This window comes from Molossus molossus, unplaced genomic scaffold (assembly GCF_014108415.1).
Source record: "Molossus molossus isolate mMolMol1 unplaced genomic scaffold, mMolMol1.p scaffold_m16_p_7, whole genome shotgun sequence".
Lineage (NCBI taxonomy): Eukaryota > Metazoa > Chordata > Mammalia > Chiroptera > Molossidae > Molossus > Molossus molossus.
In genome coordinates this window covers 101,561,598-101,581,887 of record NW_023425401.1, presented here as the reverse complement: position 1 = coordinate 101,581,887, position 20,290 = coordinate 101,561,598, and the positions used below count along the sequence as shown (strand labels likewise).

Sequence of the window (20,290 nt, the reverse complement as noted above, 5' to 3'; positions counted from 1 at the left end):
TGCTGAGACCCTGGGAGGCGGGAAGCCTTGGTGGCAGGGCAGGAGGGACACGTGGAAGTAGCTTACGTCTGCCCAAGGTTCCTGAGAGAATCTGTAGAATGGGAATAACAGGGAGACTTGAACAACAGCAAAATAAAAATGACTGTGTCCGGAAGCCACTAGCGGTGTGCGCTGTGCTTACATGTTATCCCAGTTCACCAGCCCCCCCCGAACGGAGCAGGTGCGAGCACTGTCCCTTCCGGCAGGTGAGGAAACTGGGAGTTAGTGTCCCATGGCCGGGAGGGGTTCAGCCTGGCTCCATCCAGGGCGGGCGAAGGTGGAATCGGTAGAGGGTTGCGGGACCTGCCTCAAACGCTGTCTGAGTCTTGCTATGGGCGTCTTGGCTTCCCACCAGCCTGAGGAGGTGGGTCACGGCTCTTCCGTGCTGGACGCTGGGGGTTGGCAGAGAACTTTCAACACTGGGGGCTCAGGCAGGAACCAACTGGCAAGTTTGTTCCACAGGATGGAAGGAGGGAAGGAGTCCAGTGGACTTCTCCTTGTAAATTGATTGACCACTGAGCTAATAAAAATATTGGAAGGAGACCCCGAATTTGGATTCTGCAAGCCCAGCTGAACTGTGGCAGACAGAGCAGAGGAGGAAAAGTGGTTTTCTGAAAAGGGTGCTCTGGAGACCATGCATTTCTTTGGAAATTGTCTATTACAGCTGGAAAAAAGAATCTGTGGAGTGGGTGTCCAAGGAGAGGATGTAGAGAGTGGTAAACTGAATGAGTATAGGGTGCCAGGAAAGTTTCGTATAGGGTTTGAAAATCTAGACTTAGCCTATGAGAAAAATATACAGAATAGATAGAGAGCTCTTGGATTGCTGTATTTTCCTGCCAGTGTGCTTATCTGCAGGCGTCTCAGCTCAGCAGCCCCTGTCCTGACTGCACAGCATAGTCAGAGCAAGAACACTTGAGTTCTGTATTTGCTGTGTGACCCTGAGAAGGACACGTCACCTCTCTGAGCCTACCTTTTACCTCTACAAGGGAATATTTGTAATAGGAACTCTAGCAACTTCATTGATTAGGCAGAAAGAATGGTAACAAAGAACAGTTTCCACTACTATGTTTTTCTTACCTCTCTGACAGTGCCCATCCCAGGGGAGAAAATGAGACAGAGGCATGGCACAGATCTCCCGAGGCACCAACGTGCCGAGAGATGCTAAAGATCGAAAGTAAGTACCCAGATGGATGAACTTAAATGTTGGTATAAGTCAGGCGGATGCCATAAGCAATGATATACTCAATTTAGATCAGAAATGATGTAAATCTCGGAAATTTTAGAAAAATACGAAGTGATAAAATGGTATTGAAGTAATGCCGTTCCTTCAAATAAAATGAAAAAGTGTGGCTCGCAGAATGTGTATTATAACTTGGTGATCAGGAGAATAGATACTAGGAAGTGTGGTAGAGCGAAACCAAAAAACCCAGGCTTGGGAGTCGGGAGAGCTACGTTTTATTCCTAGTTTGGCCACACATTAGTGAAACGTGCTTGGAAAGTCTCTTAACTGATCAGACATGCTTCCTTATTTGTAAAGCGGATTTAAACAATAATCTCCTCATTCACTTTCCTGAGCTGTAATGATGGGTTGTGATAAAAAAAAAAGAAAGAAAAGTTTGAAAAACTTTGCTCTAATATCCCCCGGTGCTGCCTGCCTCAGTTTCCCCCTTTGTACTGGCACTGCTATCAACTGATTCCTTCGACTCTGCCTGAAGGTGCCAAGGTCCCAGCAGTTGGCGTCCTTCCCTGAACAATAACCTCTCTCCCCGCCAGCCAAGAGCCAGCAGGACTTATGGTGTTTATCAAGCAATAATGGAATTGCCGGATTTGTTAAATAAAAATACACTCATTCAGTGAAATGTGAATTTCAGCTATGCAACGAATCATTTTTTGGTATAAGTATATCCCGAAGATTGCACAAGACACACTTATACTAAAAAAAAACGAGTCACCGTTCATCAGAAACCTAAATTCAACCAGACAACTGCATTTTATGTGGCAGCCCTAGGTAAGTAATAAATAAACAGCAAACTGGAGGAAAAGTTTCTAGAAATTAAGACTTTTAAGTGCCCCGAACTACAAAACTCTGTGCTCTAATATGATCATAAATTAACAGCTGTATTCTATTATGCAAATTTATGTTAAATTATTCACTCTCTGTCATCACGCTCCAATAAAAATTGTATATATGACATTTAGAAAAAAATGACATCTTCTGATAAGAGTTTTGCTCTGCATTTTGGTGGCGCTGATTACCTCCAGCTGCCCGAACACCATGAGTAGGATGCACAGAGCCAGGGTCTTTGTGAGCGGCTCCCTGGATTACTTAGGGTCTGTCTAGAATACTCGAGAACAATCCTAGTGAGTGGCCCGCGGTTGCTTTCCTCCATTTTAATGCCTTTCCGGAGAAACACAGCTCGGCGGGGAAATACCGGGCAAGAACACCCCTGCCTTTCATCTAGAAGTTGGCAGTTTCCCACCAATAAAAACCGTGCATGGCGAAGGTTAGCTTCACTGGACAAGTAAAAAGGGAGCGCATTTGATCTTTAATCTCTGCGCCTGCCTGTTTCTTGGTGGTTGTACACAAAAGAAAGAAAACCACTTTCTGCTGTTTTTTTTTTTTGCTAGAGCATAGCTGTAGAAAGGTCCACCAGTTGGCTAATTTAATATTCAGGGCATAATAGAGATCGATGGCTTATCTTCAGGCTGATCTGCTTAATTTTCTAACTGATGACTGTCATGCCCTTAGCGGCTCCTGGTACGCCACTGGTTTTGGGGTTTGTCTCTGGCATTTATAATTTAAAAAAATAAAATAAAATTGTGGAATCCTGTTTGTGGCAGAAATGCCGGTGTCTGTTCTGGGAGGGAAGGGTAAGACCTTGCTGAGGGCACATTACATCCCAAGTGGTCCTGAGAGCAGAGAGGACAGGGAGCCAGATGGCCGTGAGGAATCTTTGAAGAATGCCAGGCCAGGCTCGGAGACCGGCTGTTTGCAGCAGAAATTGCAAGGAGGAGGGCAGGTGAGGCCGATGCAATTAAAAAAGGACTCTTTGTTCATCCAGAAGAGAAAATACAGATGCTGAGGCACAAGGCAAAGTGGCGTGCTGGGGTGTGCTGTGCCTGCTCCCGCTGCACAGGCAGACTTCCTGCTCTGGGGTGGGGGCGGGGCAGGGGCGCGCTGGGTCTCCCCGAGCAGATGACGGCTGTAAGAGCCCCGGTGGAAGGAGCATGGGCCTGAGAGTCGAGTAGCCACACCCAGAGGGACCTTAGCTGGCCCTGAATACCCTTTGCCTCAGTTTTCTCATCTGCAAAATCAAGGCATCAGATTGAATAATTTCTAACTTTCTTTCAACTTTAGCTTTCTTTTTTTTAACCCTCACCCAAGGATACTTTTACATTTATCTTCAGAGTTGGGAGAGAGAGAAAGAGAGAGGGAGAGAGAGAGATTGATGTGAGAGAGACACATGTATTGGTTGCCACCTGCACAACCCCAACTGGGGCCAGGGACGAACTGCAACAGAGATATGTGCCCTTGGCCAGAATAGAACCTGGGACTCTCTGGTGTGGAGGCTGGCGCGCTAACCGCTGAGCCAAACCGGCCAGGGCTCAACTTTAGCGTTCATTCATTCATTCATTCATTCAACTAACATGGAGCGCCTACTACGTGCCTGGATGGGATGACATAGAGAAACCTGCACTCACATTGTCATCCTCAGGCTTGTGTAGGGGTCAACAAGCAGAGGTGTCATCTTGCCAAAAAAAGGGGAAGAAGGAGGAGGAGGAGGAGGAGGAGATCGAATCTGAAACTCCTTCTAAGGTTCCTGACTCTGACTTTCTGGAAATAACTAGGGAAGGCAAATTCCAAGAAGAACAATCTGTTGCTTTCCTGGCCACTGGTTCTCCAAGGTGAAGAGGGAGAGGCCTCTGATTTCTGGACGATTCTGTCCAAGATGAAGTGCCCGCTGGGAGGGATTAAACAAACCCATGGCCCACTTCTCATTCCAGCTGATCCACATGGGAATGAACGAACGAGTCAGAAGAGACCCGCCTTGCGTCTCCAAAGGCTCTGAGGTTTGAGGTGGGGAATGAGACTTGGAGGCACAGGGCTGTTTTCACATCTTTCGGGTGTAGGAAAGCGAGGTAAGTATGGGCTTTTAGCAGGACGCTCTTTAGCTGCAGGAATGGACAGGATTCGTTTCGCTAGATTACGGCGTGTATCACCAGAAGTCCCATGGAGCCTGAGAAGGATGCTTGTCAGGACACTCCCAGACCTTATTAAGTGAGCAGCATTTTGAGGGCCAGAGAGAAAAAGCTACTAGAAACAGTGATAGATGACAGGTTTAACATATGAATTATTCCCGAGGGAAGGAACTGTCTGCCGGAAACCCAAGGGACAGGATGAATAGAGAAACTCCTGATATGTTGGACTTCATGTAGAAAAAGTCTGTACATGGAAATAGTGATAGGATGTTATTTTAAGACACCCAAGGGCAGACAAGGGCATGTCAATTTGTCAAATGTTAAGTAAAAGGAAATAATATACTTTCTGGCTTAGGTTTTTTTTCTTTCTTCCCTGTGCTACGGACTTTTATGTTGTTTGATCTGCTTAGTGGTTGCTGAAGTAAATTAATTTAGTTCTTTTCGTGGTAAAGACACACGTCTACTTGCTAGGATGTCTTAGTTTCTCAACACCGAAGATACGAGTGAAAATGCCATTTATCCTGAAAGTGTCCTAGGCACTTGGTGGCAGAGGACAGTGAAAAGTCACCCAAGACAGGAAGGAAAAGTGACTTTGGGAATTCCCCACACCTTGACAGAGACCTGGCTGTCACAGTGCTAACAAATGGTCATACGCGTGTCTGAAGGTATCCTACTTTAGACAACTGACCACTACCACAGACCTCACGGTTATTCCCAGGATAGCCCCACGACTGTTGGGGCTTGTGGATCTGAGTTCAAATGTAGATTCTGCTTCCACTTTGAACTAATCATTTAATCTCCAAGGTCCACTTTCCTCATCTTTAATGTGGGTGAAAATACAAATGGGTGGTTAGAATTGCTTGGCTTAGCACTAGCATGTGTTCAATGAATGGTTCTTCTTCTTCTTCCTCTTTTCATCATCATTAGTATCAGTATTTGTTGATGTTGAATACTTGACTCCAAAGAATCACTCCTTGAAAAAAACAAGTCGGAAATAGGTGTTTGAACGTAACATAGACAACTGGCCACGGCCACAGACTGAGGATGGAGAAGATGGACAAGCCCCTTGAAATCGAATAAGGGGCCCACAGTGAACTGAGCCCAGAAACACTACCACTGAGTGTGTGTGTTTTATGGAACTTGAGACTTTCCCATTAGATGCTTCTAGGAGATTTCTAATTTACATAATGTTCTTGGTTAGTAGGACCTATTTCTTTATAGAGTTAGGTCATATTTATTTAACACATAAAAATTATTATGAATAATTATGGTGCTCTATAAATGTTTACTGTTATGATGATGATGGGGGTGACCGCTATCATTAGCATCTTTCAGGTCTACAAATCACTAATTTGCAGCCAGGCTGGGGAATCATTAAATGAGCTTTTCAGAGGAAGGAAAGAGGATGGGGGATGGGAGGAGAGAGAGAGAGAGACCGAGAGAGACGGAGACTGACCGAGGTTCCTGGCAGCCAGATACACTCCCTGCATTCTGAGAGCACGTGGCCGGTGAGGGCACCTCCCTAGGCATCTGCTATCTTGTCTAAGAGAGGCAGAAACGACCCCTCCTGCTCCTGACGTGGGGCACAGAGCAGATGACCCCTTGGGTTTGGTATCTTCCATGTCCAAGGACCACAATTCTAAGAGCAGTCCCCCTGAGGCCTTGCCAGGCCTTTGTTTGCTGGCTCTGTGGCTGGACTGCATCTGAACCACTGCGCAGTCACAGAAAACCCGCCACTTCCTGGTGACTCGATGAGTGAGTTTTCCGAAAAATAAAAGACAACTGCAGTCATTATGCAGAGTATTGAAAAGGTAGTCGCGTCATTAACAACGCAACCCACAGATTCAAGTGCAGTTGCACATGCTCCTTCCCCTGCCTGATCTCACAGTTACCTCAGGGGGCCTGGCTGCAGGCCAACCAAGTCAGAATGTCCGGGTGGATCCAAGCATCTGCCTTCGTAGGAATTCCCGAGGACAGGAAGGTGTGCTGCTCTTGGGCCTTGATTTGCAGGAGGGTCTTGGTCTGGGTGGTCACATGCATAGGAGAAGGAACTGTTCGAAGGTCTCTCTAGCTGCCTAAGTCAGATTCTGCCTAGAGGTAGGCTGGGGTCTGGTCTAAGACCTCGGCTCACTTCAGCTGGGGACTCTCAGAATTTGGGGAGGGCGGCAGTCCCGCAGTGCAGACCTCACAGGGGAGCAGCTGTGCGTAGCAGTGATATCCGCAGCCAGGCATAAAGAGTGTCCAGTTGGGAGGGAGGGCAGGTGGCCCCTTTGCAGTCTCAGGATACAAAGCTGCTCCCCAGCTCCCACTGTGACCCGAGGACTTTTCTGAATAGAGATGAAAATGGCACAGAGCAGCAGTTAACGGTGGCCCAGCCGGGAGGGCAGCAGACCTGGCATCCAGCTGAGACCCAGGGAGGGGAGGACAGCCCTAGGTGACCGCACCAGGGCACCAGCGATGAGCAGAGGGAGGCCAGGCCGGCAATCGGGCCGCAGCACCAGTGGCTCAGACGGACGTTTCACGCGCTCTACCAAAAAACACGATGCAAGTGAACCACAAGGAAATGCAACTCGTGGAAACTTCCCAGGCCATGGGGCCCCACGAGACAGCCTGTGTGGCTGGAGAACTTTCTCCGATGAAGGAGACAGGATCACACAAAACAGTGAGAAAAGCACCAAGAAGGGCGTCTGTGGGGGAGAAAGCAGCCTGGGGCAAGACGTCTCTGTTCCAGGACCGATCCAGGGATGGAGGGGCTTCGGCCTGAAGGTGCGTGTCCTTCCATCTTGCACTGCGTGGGCCACGAAGAAGGAAACGGCATGAACTTGGAGAATGGACTGCGGAAATGTCACAGTGAGGGGGAGAAGCCACAGCAAACCCGGGAACACTTACTACCCTCGGGCGAGAGCAGGATGGCAGTCCAGGGGGTGCCAGCCAGGTGTCCGATGAGGGTGTGTGCGGCGACCAAGAGGCTGGGAGCTGCGAGCTCGCATCCAGGCCAGGCCCCCTCCTAGTGCATCACCTTCCACAAGGTATCTTCTCGAGGCTCCGTGACGGTCGCTCTTTTGTGTCAACTTGGTCAGGCCATCGTCCCGTTATTTCGTCCGACGAGACTCGGCGCTGCCGTGAAGGACCCTGCGGATGCGGTCGATCTCCGGTCGGCGGACTCCCAGCCGGACTCCCAGCGAAGGAGGCTGCCTTTGGTCCTGTGAGCGAACCTCATCCAATCAGCTGCAGGCCTCCAGAACCAAAGCTGCACTTTCCTGGAGAAGAAGACATTCTCCTCAAGACCACAGCATCCCCCTGCCTGAGCTCCCAGCCGCTGGGCGGCCCTGCAGATTCGGGACCATCAGATGTCAGTTCCTTGACGTCTCTCTCTCCCCCTCGCTCCCTCCCCCTCCCTCTGTCCTATGGGTCCTGCTCCTCTGGAGCTCCCTGGCTACCCAGCCTCCCTTCCCCCATTGATTAATGGGGGTGGGAGATTCCTGCTTCAGAAAGTCATGTGAGGGTCAAGCTAACACTTGTATGTAAGCACCTGGCTTGGGGCCGCATACAGACATCCACAGGTCATTCTCCCTGCCGGCAGGGATGTCCGGCTCACGCCTCCTTTCACGGAAAGGGAAACTGAGGCACGGGGAGGGGAGAGCAGCACGTATCTGTACACCTGCTACTGTGCCCGGAGTCGTACACAGACTCTCACTCAATCCTCGTGACAGTCTTCTGACCTACATACTCAGGTGCCCATCTTACAGACAGGAAATATGAGGAGCAAAGAGACTGTGCCGGTCATCACTGTCACACGGCCCGTGAGTGGCAGCTCAGTGCCTCCGTGTGCGCTGCTGGAAGGGTTGGGACCCACCCCCGGCTCGGGCCCCTGTTTTCGGGGGGCAGTGCGCCCTGGTCAGAGAGAAGTCTGCGTCTGGTCTGAGCGTGGTTGGGAGATGCTCCCTCAGTGAGAACTTGACTCTGCTACTGGCTGGGTAGTGAGTGCCCATCCCCAAGGAGGGGCGAGAGCTGCCCCCAAGGAGGGGGACCCCAAAGAGAGTGGGCGATAAGGCCAGTGTACCTCACTGTGCCATTTTCTTTTCTTTAAAAAAAATTTTTTCTTAATTGATTTTAGAGCGAGAGGAAGGAGGAAGGAGAGAGAGATAGAAACACTGATGAGAGAGAACATTGATTGGCCGCCTCCTGCATGCGTCCTGCCCCCCCCCCCCCAGGATTGGACCCACACCCTGGGCATGTGCCCTGACAGGGAATCGAACTAGCGACCTTCTGGTGCATGGGTCGACGCTCAACCACTGCGCCACACTGGCTGGGTTCCCTGTGCCATTTTCATAAAAAAGTTTGTTATTTTTTCAGAATCACCCTCCTCTGAATCTCCTTCCTTCTCAGCCACTCGAACAGGTTTCCCATTGAGTTCAGCTCTTGCAGACAGCTAAGGAGGTGAGGAGTCGATCCTTTTCCTTCCAGCCGTAAATTACTAATTGAAATGTCTTCAAGCCTAAGCCTATCGCCAAAGAGCCTGGGTGGCTTTCTGGAGCCCCTTGTTCACAGCCAGAGGGAAGTCGATCCTCCTCTCGTCCTTATAATAAGGATGCTTTTGGCAGGGAATTCGTTTTATGCTTCCTACAGCTCCGGCCCCAGTCTGGTCCCAGCAGGGGGAGGCCAGGGGAGTTTAATTACATTCCTTCTATAGGGAACATTCAAGGAATGAGGCTTTGAAAAACAACTTATGCTACCAAAAAGGAAAAAAAAAAAATCAAATTAACCGATTGAGAAACAGGCTTTGCCTTTTGTGTCCTGGAGACCCAATCTAAATATTTAAATTTTAAAGACAGAATTCTAAGTGCTTAACTTTATAAACCGTACACATTGCAATTCATAGGGGAGTCAAACATCCTTTCTGATAATATTCATAAGCCTGGCCTCATGGGCTCATGTGGCTGATATTTTCATGCATACCAGATTCAGCTATAACACACAGTGCTAAATGCACACACACACACACACACACACGCACGCGCGCACACAATCACAAAGCCAACACAAAACATAATGTTATCCACAGTCCTGGGGCAAAACAGATTTACCAGAAAACGTAGAATAAAGTAAATGTCTGGACCACAAGCAAACACTTTAGAAGGGCCCCTTATTCTTTACTGATTTTCCAATTTTTCTCCCTCTCTCTGTCTCTGACATACCCAGTGACTGGCTCTTAGTGAGCATGGAAGTAGCTCCCCCCACCCCCAGGCAGAAGCTATTAATTTGCTGACTGCTAGTAGATTAATACCATGACCTGAAAGAGGAGTAGACAAGGGTGAGTAGGTGGGCAATTAGTGAGGACAGATTTCAACTCGATGTAGGAAGACTTTTATCAAGGATAATGGGGGGACCATAGGTAGTAAGTTCCCCGTTCCAGGGAGCATTCAAACAGAGTGGCATAATCTCTTAGATATCTGTCCTGGATGGGATACTCCCCTCAATGGCCTCTGAGGTGCCCAAGGGCCCTGGTTCCTTCCTTTCCTTGGCGTGACAGGTTCTGGGCATGAACTGGCCATGTGCGAAGTGGCTCACGGGAGTCCCGTGGGAACACAATTGTAGGACTGTGGGCGCTGCTGAGTGCTGCCTTCACTTGTCTCTGTCTCCCGCAGCAGTGGCCTTCTCTGACTACAGTCTACCAAGATACAGTAACCACGTGTTCCCTCTGTGTGTGTCTCCGCGCTCCCCCACCTCCGGGTTGCTTTCAGACAGTCCCCAGTTAGAAAAGAGTAGGTGAACTAGCATTCATTCATTCGTTCATTCATTCAACACCTACTCATCACAAGCTCCTCTGTGCTGGGCACTGTTGGAGGCCCTGGGATGTACCAGTGTGCCTAGCAGACGAGCGTCCCTCCCAAGAGCAGTGGTATTTTAATCATGGGAAATGGGTTGGAACAAAGGAAGAACCTCTAATGATGAATTTCTAAGCCTGATGATGGGTTGATGGAAAAGGTTTTCAGGGAGTAGGAGTCTTTATTTATTTATTTATTTATTTTTAAAATCCTCACCCGAGGACATTTTTCCACTTATCATCAGATAGAGTGGGAGGGAGGGAGGGAGAGAGAGAAGCATTGATGTAAGAGAGAGACATTGATTGGTTGCCTCCTGTACGACCCCAACCAGGGCTGGAGATGAACCGCAACCGAGGTACGTGCCCTTGACCAGAATCGAACCTGCGACTCTTTGGTCTGTGGCCGACGCTCTAACCGCTGAGCCAAACTGGCCAGGGCCTGGAGTCTTTAAATTTGCCCCTGTCGATATCATTCTGCTTCACTAGTAGAAAAATGGTTTTGGTCAGTAGAGTCCAGTGACTTTTCTTTAAAAGTGTGTGTTTAGTCTTTATTCCAAGAGTTAATTGTTGGGAATAAAACCCATACTTTTGATGTTTTAAGAGCCCATAATGTGAGCAATAGTTAAATAAATGAACCATTCAGTTGAGAATCTAGCTCCATGCCAAGTGGGCCCACAGAACGCCAAGCTTCACCTGCTGCGCTCCCTTTCCCCAGTTTATTTTTAATTCTTGCTTTTCTGGATTGATGTGCACCAACCCCAGCAGCTTATTTGCTTCACAAAGCCCAGCCTCTCCAGAGGCCCAGATATTGAGTATAAAATACTCTGAGTCGCCACATGAAAGGCACCAAATACATGCTGATTGGTGTGGCCCGTTCCCGGGAGAACCATCTCTTTGCAGGTCACCTCTCCCTCTGCCGAGGCAGAATTGGTCTGCAGGGACTCGGGGCGGAGGGGGACTCGGAGCATTAATTGCTAAAAATTGCAAGTGCTGAAGTGCTACACTTGATTAAGCCCGGCGGCCCAGAAAAACACCTGCACATCCTTCCTCCTCTTCCGCTCGCCTCCCGCTTGACCATCCCCACGGCACACGCACAGGCCATCACTGTGCGCATTGACCGGCTCCTGGGACAGCCAGGGGCCCCGGGTGACAGTGGGTCAGGAGGTGGAGCAGGGAAGCCTCTGTGTCTCTCTGGATCTCGGGGACAGACCAGGACAAGAAGCAAGACGACTAAATAGTGCTGCGAATCTCGAAGAGAGGAGAGAGAAGAGAGATCCAGGAAACGGGCTGGAAGGGGAGGGAGAAGAAGGAGAGGAACGGGAAGGGACCCTCCGAGGGTCTCTGAGTTCCTGGATGGTACAAGGCCTGAGGAGGTGGCTGCCACGGCCAAGGCCGCAGGGAGCAGCTCCAGATCAAGGTGGGTCAGTTTCCCTGTGGTCACGTGGGCTTTGCCTATTTCCTGGCGACGTGGAGGAGTGGACCCTGGGTGGTGGCCGAGGAAGCACTTGGCCCTGAGCAGCACACATTCACGGCACAGGTGGCCACGGAGGGGCACAGTCTACCTGCCTGCAGGTGTCCCCGAGGAAAGGATGGGCAGACGACCTAGGTCACAAAGACTGTTGTGTGTGTCTAATAATCACATAGGCAGTTGAATACGGGGGCTCTGCCACCTGACCCAGGTTGACTGGCCACCCTGCTTTGGGAACTCGAGTTGTCTACTGACGGGGCGCAGAAGTGCCTCGCACCCCGTCTTCCTTCTTCCTCCTCGGCGTGGGTGCGTTAGTAGCGGGGCCACCCATTGTAGCCTCCAGGCACACACGCAGGGGCCCCCATCATGTCTTCTCTGCGCTGCTGTTAGTTGTCGGGGTGCGGGAAGGGTGAGAGAGTCTACTTCTCTGGGGCAGTCACTTCCAGAACGAAGGACACATTTCAAGGTCCCCCTACTTTGGCTCCTGCTCCTGCAGGGAGAAGAGTCCAGCTTGAGAACCCCAGGGAAGCAGCATCAGGGGAGTTGTCTTTGACCCCAATACTTTGACCTGGGCTCTCAGTTGGCACCTGGCTGCCATCTACACGGAGGGCTCACTAGGGGAGCTCTGGTCCGGATGGAGCTACCTGCTAAAAGAGCTAGCCTGATGGGTTGTGACAGGCCCAGGGTACACGTGCACACCCAGAAAGGGCTCTGGTGGCCATCTTCGTCTACCTTAAAAATGACCTTCGATCAGCCCTGGAGAAAACTGTTTAAGGAAGCCAGATGACTTTAGGGTTATGGGCAATGCACTTCTAAAGACACCCAGGATTGGGTAATTCCCTCATCACTTTTATTTTATTTTTTTGTTAAGCCTCAGTGGAGGATATTTTCCATTGATTTTTAGATAGAGTGGAAGGAAGAAGGGGAGGGGGAGAGAGAGAGAGAGAAACATCAATGTGAGAGAGACACACTGATTGGTTGCCTCCTGCACGACCCTGACTGGGACCAGGATGGGGATTGAACCTGCAACCCAGGTACATGCCCTGACTAGGAATTGAACCCATGACCCTCTGGTCTGTGGGCCGAGGTTCTAACCGCTGAGCCAAACCAGCCAGGGCTCCCTCATCACTTTATCTCTCACCCAATAACGTGAGAGTGACATCATTCTTTTGGAATAATTTTGAAAGTTTCAGTTTATTAACAAAAGGTAAATCATCACGGAACATCGGTACTTTATCACTAGAAATGATTACTTGCTCCATGTATCACAGCTGAGGGAGATGCAGTGGGGTTCGGAACCTGGCTGAGCACAGTAGGGGCCACAGACCAGCAGCACCCACAGCCCTGGGGACTGGCTGGAAATGCAGACTCTCAGGCCCGGCCCACACCTCCTGAGTTGGCACCTGCCCTTCACAAGCCTCCACGTCACACCGAGACGCTCCACCTGCTGGCCGGTGCTGCCGTCTGTGGCCACAGAGCGCACCCTGCCGGGGTCCCAGTTCTTGTGATTGGTTTGCAGTTGGACTTGGGGGCTGCCAGCTGCTCTCTGTTCTGACCTCTTTCCTTGTCCCTGTTGATTTGTGTTCTGCCCGCTGTTTCGATCGGTAGGAAAGGGACGCATCAAATGAGACACGACCGCCCCCTGTGGCCGGGGGACACCAGAACTGACTCCTCCTGAGGTGTGGGCCAGCAAGACCTGAGCAGACCTAGGCGGGAACCCTCCCCAACAGAGAGAATCCATTTCTGGTTCTTCACTGGAATCTTAAAGTCAACTATGTCCTACTCCCCAGGTGAACGTGACCCTGAAAACACCCTGGGGCAGATCCAAACTGGGAGACACGTTTTCCCCCCACAGTGAGCATAAATTTGTGTCAACGCTATTTGCATTTTCCCCAACAAACCCTCCTCCCTCTGTTGCAAAGGATGTGTATTTATAAAACAGCTAGTTGGAGGCAAATGGCTCTTTAAAAAAAAATGTAGCCACAGAATATGCTTTTATCCCTTTGAGGTCCCCTGGCTGCTTCAAGGAACAAATCCTCGACCTTGCTCACATTAGCAACACGAGCTAATCAGCTGAAATACCCAGCATGGAATGTTCTTTTATCCTTAAGAGAAAAAGAGTACGTTTATTTTAATTAGATATTTATAATAGTTACAAAGCAGCTCTTCAAGAGAAGTTTTCAGAATTTAGCCTTCCTTCCAAGGCATAACTATGTTCAAATTATCCTAAAGAGAGGCTATATATCCATCTCACCCAATTTGTGATAAATTTACAACTGGGTTCTGCACAGATTTATAACAACAATTAGGCAGAAGGAAAATGGGTCATAAATTTTTGCTTGGCACAGTCCGGCACCAAAGAGAAGAAAGAAAGGTTTAGCCAGATCAAAAATCGATAATTTCAACATGAAGCGCTACAGCGATAGCAAAACAATTTATACGGAAAGACTTTTTTTTCCCTCCACAATTAGATATTGGAGAATACAGTGGAGCATCCACATTACAAAGGTCTTACTAAATCACTGGTATGCTTTCTTAATTTTACGACCGGTACAAGTGCTACAAATCTTTCCCCTCTCAACTCTTGAATTTCATGAATGTACCTCCCCTTCGATGAGACGAAGAAGACTGGATAAAAGAGAGGGCTCTCCAAGAGACTGGCTGACTTGAGAAAGAAGGTTTTAAGCTGCATGTTTGGTGGTGGGTGAGAGGAGGGAAAGCCAGACCAAAATCCAGAGCCAGATGACTTGGAAGAAAATATATATGGTTTAATGGAGCAGCCTGGAGGCAAGAGTTATACAGCGGATTATGACCGTATCATTAACTGGAACCGAATTCTACACCCTGAAAGGAGAAAAGCAATCAAGGCCACTTGGGTCAAAACAGGAGGTGAGAGATGGGGTGACTCCGGACAGAACATCTGAGTTGTGATACGTGCGTGAGAATCCTCCGGAGGGAAGGGAGGCCTCTGCGTGTCGGTGCGCGAGCGGGACGCTCAGTTCCGCGACCAGCAGGGCACCCGAGTGACCACGCTCACCGCGGACAGTTTCGCATCTTGACGGGGAAAGGACGCACTCGGGCCACGGTCTCCCCGGGCTTCCTTCTAACCGACAGGGAAGCCGCCACGGGCCCCGTGGAAGTCGCGGGCCCTCGGCACGAAGTGGCCGCGTCCCTCACAGAAGTCCCCGAGGGCGGGCCATGCACGGCACTCAGCACGGACAGCGCGCAGCCTTAAGCCACTGACTCTGCAAAGTTCGTTTTCAAACGTTCAGAGGAAGGTGAGCCTGGTCACATAGCAAGAAATTTGAACGTGGGGGCTTCTATCTGGAAACCACAGATTCTGTCTGCGGGTGGACACACAGTTTTCTGGCCACTCGGCAGCCATTCACCCCACTTCCAGTAACAGAGGTTTGGGGATCCACAGAAAATCTGAGCGGTTCAAGTGAGGCCCCACTTAGACACGACGAAGTCGCTGTCAGTGAGATCACGTGAGACTTTCCCAGCGATGTCCAGGACAGAGACCGGCTGTTCCCTGCTGTCCCTGAATCCCTCCCCTACTTCTTAGGCTCGGCCTGCGTGGTGTGGAAACGTGTCAGAGCAGGGAGTCGTCAGCCCAGAGACGATCCTCCCCTTGTCCCTAGGGAGCGGGGGCAGCCTGGGCCTGGAGTTTCATTCTCCAGGCGGTCACCAGCCGACAGAGTGGCATTGCCGACTTGCCCTCCCTGCCCGTTTGAGCGCAGGAAAGGTAACTGGAGAGAGATGTCAGAGCAGAGGGGACAGCAGAGGGAGCAGCCACTGTCGGTGTGGCCGAGATGTGTGTCCCCTGGGGGCCACATGGACACTGTGGAACGCATGGAAGCTGCTCGAGAGGGCCGACTGCCACCAGGAGACCCCGCCACCAAGAAGCTGTGTGGCAGGAGCTGGCAATGGGAGCTGGGGTCCCTCCCCCCTCGGGGACCCGTGGAGTGGGAAGTCCCAGGAGCCCCGTGAATAACGCTGGCTCCTCTCCATGCTAGAGGCCGCTGCAGGGACGGCCGAGAGGAGCCCAGTGAAGCAGGATGTGGGGATCTGTTCCCTGGCCCCAACCGTGGGAGGAGAAGGGGGCCCAGAAGGGACAAGGGAAGAAAAAATGGGTGGAAGAAGAGACAACACTCTCTCCCCAGGTCAGCTTCCTGGGGCCACAGGTCAGCCTGAGCTAAGGGGATAGACGAGCATTCACCTGGATCTGAGAGTACAGTTCTAAACTGGACCAGAGTGGTCTGGACTTTGTAATGCCTAAAAGTGACAGAAACTTTCGAGATCCACCTGGAGTACATCATCAAGGAAGGAGAGAGGCGTTTCATCAAAGCACATTGAAAAGAATAAACGGGGAAGTCACACGATACTTTCGTGTGTGCACCTCTCTTGGTTCAGACTGTTGCACATCCTGGTTACACAGCTGTCTTGAGACCGTGGGGGAGACGCTGTCTGAGAATGGAGTGTGCCCGGAGCGGAGCTGGGAGATGGGGGAAGGAACAGCTCGGCCGGCGACAGAGTGCAAACCCTGCATCAGGCCTCACCCGAAGGTGCGCCCACACCCCAGTTTTCAGGTATGTGGGTCCATTAACTTCCTGAGCCAAACTCCTTTGAGTTTTATAACACTGTCAACAGAAAAAATCCTAACGGATACAGGGCACATATGTACTCTTTTTTTTTGGAAAGAGGGACATAGATTTCATGAGATTCTCAGAGTGTTGCCCTAGAAGGATATGACTCAGGGAAAACAAACGGCAGAGTTCGAGTCCAGCCGCCTCACTGACAGGTACCAGGGGAGGCGTCTGATGAGGTGTGGGGGCTCTGCAGGGACACTGTGGCAGAGCTGGGTCAGGACACCCTTGGCTGTAGCGTCTGGAACCCGAATCTGGCATTAACTGGCACTCAAGAAATATTTGTTGACTGCAAACCGGCAGGAAATTATAACAAGTGATTCTTGACTAATGCTAATTTCCAGGAAAATATCTAACGTGTGAACGTATATAATCTGCATTTCCATGTCCTGACAGATGGCCCATATTAACAAAATTCTGATTATGGAAAGGAGAAGGAGAAGAATAAAAGAAGGAAAATAAAAGAAAAAAGAGAACCTACGTATAGTTATTGAGTACATACCATGTGCAAGGCTATACTACTATTAACACTATTGTGACTACTGGATTTAATCTAAAAAAATACACTGTATTCCTATTTCTCAGAGACAATCTGCCAGTTACCTGGAGAAAGAAAATGCCTTGCGTGGCTGGGGCAGGGCTCTGGGCTCTGTTTCTTCTTAGAATTGGGATCTGGACCCCGAGGGTCTAAGCTGCCTACTCAGAGTGTAACTAGGGACCACCTGCATCAAAACCACCTGGGATGTTAATTTCAATGCAGGTTCCTAGGCTCTGGCCCCTGGAACCTGCATTTTAAACACTCTTCCCAGATGGTTTTAGGTGCTCTAAAGTTTGAAAGCATTACCTACTAAAATGTTCCTTTGCCCAGGGCCCTCAGTGCCTGGCAACATTCTGCAGTCTGGTGGGAGGCGGTCCTCTGGGGAAAGACGCCCCCATCCTAGGCAGGGGGATTTGAAGGAGACCAGGGTGCGTAAGACACTGCCATCTTCCTGGAGGTCATGGCCAGTTAAGGCTGTGTCAGAGGTGCGGACTTGTGCTCCTGAGGGCCACTGGCTGGCAGCCGATGGAGCACCCCCTCCTGGGAGGGGCACTCTACCAGGTATAGTCATGATGGTGCTGGCGAGCGACTGCTAGCACCCATGCTCCCTCCGTGACACCGCACAGTCTGGACTCGACTCTCTGCTGCCTTCTATTGCCCTGGAGGGTTTTATTGGGAAGGGAGGTATTGTTTTAATAGCTATAACTTCTTATCTTATCTATTTTTTGCCATTTTTTTTCAGTTGGTGATTTTTTTTTTTATCCTCCCCTGAGGACATTTTTCCATTTTTGTTCAGATAGAGTGGAAGGGAGCGAGAGAGAAAGATCAATGTGAGAGGGACACATCAACTGGTTGCCTCCCACACGACCCCAACCAGGGCCGGGGACGAATCACAACCGAGGTACGTGCCCTTGGCCGGAATAGAACCTGCGACTCATTGGTCCGTGGGCTGATGCTCTAACCGCTGAGCCACACCGGCCAGGGCCAGTTGGTGATTAAATTCCCTGAAGGTGAGGATCATGACTTCTACCTGGGTAACCCACTGCCACTCTTGCCAACTGCTGGGCACTCATCAGAGCTTAAAGGTCTTTAGTCTGACCTGCCCTTGGTTTATTTAAGACCGGTCTTTACTGCCTTCCTGACGTAACAGCTAGAACCTCCTTTGGGAGGCGCTCCCCAAGTTCTCAGTCATCTAAACTTGAGGATGATTGATTCTGGGGGTACGATCGATTGGTTGAAGCCCATCCATCCCCCCATTCTCCTGGCCGCAATGGTCACTTCAGGAGCGAGCAGTGACCTGCGCTTTTCCGCCAGAGGGAACCTCACCGTCTTACTGTGAGTCTAGGACCACAGACACTCTGCTCCATTGATCGGGAGCAGGGAAGCCTGCAGTGCAGACGTTGTTGGCAGGCTGCCTGGGGCTTCCAGAGGAGAGCGCAGTGAGAATGAGCCGCTCTGGGGAAGCCGACCAAGAACTGGAGACCTGGGACCTGAGCGCATCACTGAAGCCTTGATGCAGATTGGCCAGAAGCCGTATCTATTCCTGAGCTGCTCAATTTTCTGCCCTAATACCGCCCCCTCCCCTTTAAATCAGTTTTGTTTGGGATTTTGTTACCTGCCAGCAAATACATCCCAACAGGTGTTGTTGTTTCTCCTGCGGCATGCACCCCAATCATCTTTGGTCCCTTCTCCTCCCTCTCCCCAATTATAAAAAAAGCCACACAGCTATCAACAAAGTAGGATCTGCTCGGTGGTGGGAGTGGGTGGCAGGGTGATTTGGATTCGTGGCTTGTGGAGACTCCATGCCCAAAGGATATTGATTAATGGATCAATGTCAACCTGGAGGGAAGCCCTGTCCTGTTCAACATTTTAATCAATGACTTGGATGAAATAGGAGACACACTTAGCAAGTCTCAGATGACACAAAGCTGGAGGAATTGCTAACATGACAGATGGCAGAAGCAAGATTCAAAATTATTTTGACTGACTTGAGCAATAATAAGGATAAATATAAACGTTTGCATCTAGGCTCAAAAAGTCCATTGTACGAGCAATGGATTGGGAAGGTCCGGCACGGCCGTTGCCGTAACATTGTGGAACTTTAGGCTGACCGTGGCGTGTGATGAGCCCAAACTCGAAGCAATTAGTAACAGAGTGAATGCACTGGAGAAGAAAGGCTAACTTGCATTCACTTCCCCAGTGGGACAAAGAAGTAGAATTTTCTGGGAAGCAGTTTTCAGCTCAATATACGAAAACAGTTCTAATGGTTCCAATCACAGAATGGGCCACCTCCCCAAACGGCAACCGTAATCATTCCATCAGAAGGCAAGAGGAAGGATTCCATTACAGTGGTCTTCCTTTTAAAGCACAGATTTGATTTTCTTTAACACCTCAAAAGTCAAAGCAGCACACGCAATAAGCATCCAGAAAAAACCGGAGTGATAAAGTAGCCTAATCCGGCGCCCTCGAACGCGAGCTTCAAGTCCAGCAAGGAGGGGCCTCCTCTAGAAGGAAGACCCAGAATTTGGGCACCCGCAGGCCCCAGGTCACCTCCTCTTCTGTGTTCACCCATCTTCGTTATGCCCACTCCTGCCTTCCAGTTTGGCTTCATTTTCTGGCTCACACCTGCTTCCGAGCATGAGGACCCTACAGTCAGAACATTGGGAACCACACCTGTGCCCCGTCGCTGACCTTTGACCCCGAGCCTGGAGAACCTGGCAGCCACCCTGAGCCAGGCCTGCTTTCGTGGACTGCCCCAAACAGTGAGGGCACGTGCACAATTTTTCTCTTTCTTGTTGTGTCTGTTGTTCCGAACACTCCATGCTACTTGCTAACCCAGAGAGACCGAGAAGGCGGGCAGCGGCCCTGCTCCATCTCATCAACTTAGACTGCGATTTTAGCAAGACAGTGATCAGAAATAAGTTTCACTTCGACAAACACAAAATCAATCGTCGTGTGGGTTTCACCTGGGCCACCGGACCCAGCTTTACTCACGTGTGTCTCGTTAAAACGGTCCACCTCTCTCAGAAGCTTCTCTTGGCAGTCAGGGTGGGTGGCCAGCAGGTAGGTGGTGAAAGAGAGTGTGTTGGTGACGATCTCGTAGCCAGCGATGAGGAAGAGGACGGCCTGGCCCACCACCTCGTCCACACTCAGAGGCGTGGACGGGAGTCGGGGCTGGTGGTTCCGGGTGGGGTCTGCTGAGCATTCATCGGAGAAGACTTGTGTGACGATGTCAAAGTTCTCCACGCCCACTGAGGTGGCAGAACACCGGGCATCCAGGACCATTTGGAGGAAGTCTCTCCGCCTCTAAGGGACAAAAGAAGGAAATGCACATTATGGCCCAGGGTTGCATACATGGGGTCTCTTGGAGTACAAAAGAAGACATGCTTGTGCAGCTTAAGAGATAGAACAAGGGTCTGGCTGGTGTGGCTCAGTGGTTGAGCACTGATCCATGCACCAAGAGGTCGCCGGTTTGATTCCCAGTCAGGGCACATGACCGGGTTGTGGGCCAAATTCCCAGTGGGGGGCATGCAGGAGGCGGCCAATCAATGTTCTCTCTCCTCGACGTTTCC

The 20,290-nt window shown here is 50.4% G+C and overlaps 1 protein-coding gene across 2 annotated transcripts in view; it reads right to left on the bottom strand.

Annotated features, from left to right (window-relative positions):
* TBXAS1 (thromboxane A synthase 1) overlaps positions 1 to 20,290 on the bottom strand; it is a 150,263-nt gene that overhangs the window by 19,826 nt on the left and 110,147 nt on the right. For both annotated transcript variants that reach the window (XM_036246612.1, XM_036246611.1), the window contains exon 9: positions 19,713 to 20,024. In XM_036246612.1, coding sequence (XP_036102505.1) covers positions 19,713 to 20,024 — 312 coding nt within the window. The remainder of the gene's footprint in view (positions 1 to 19,712; positions 20,025 to 20,290) is intronic.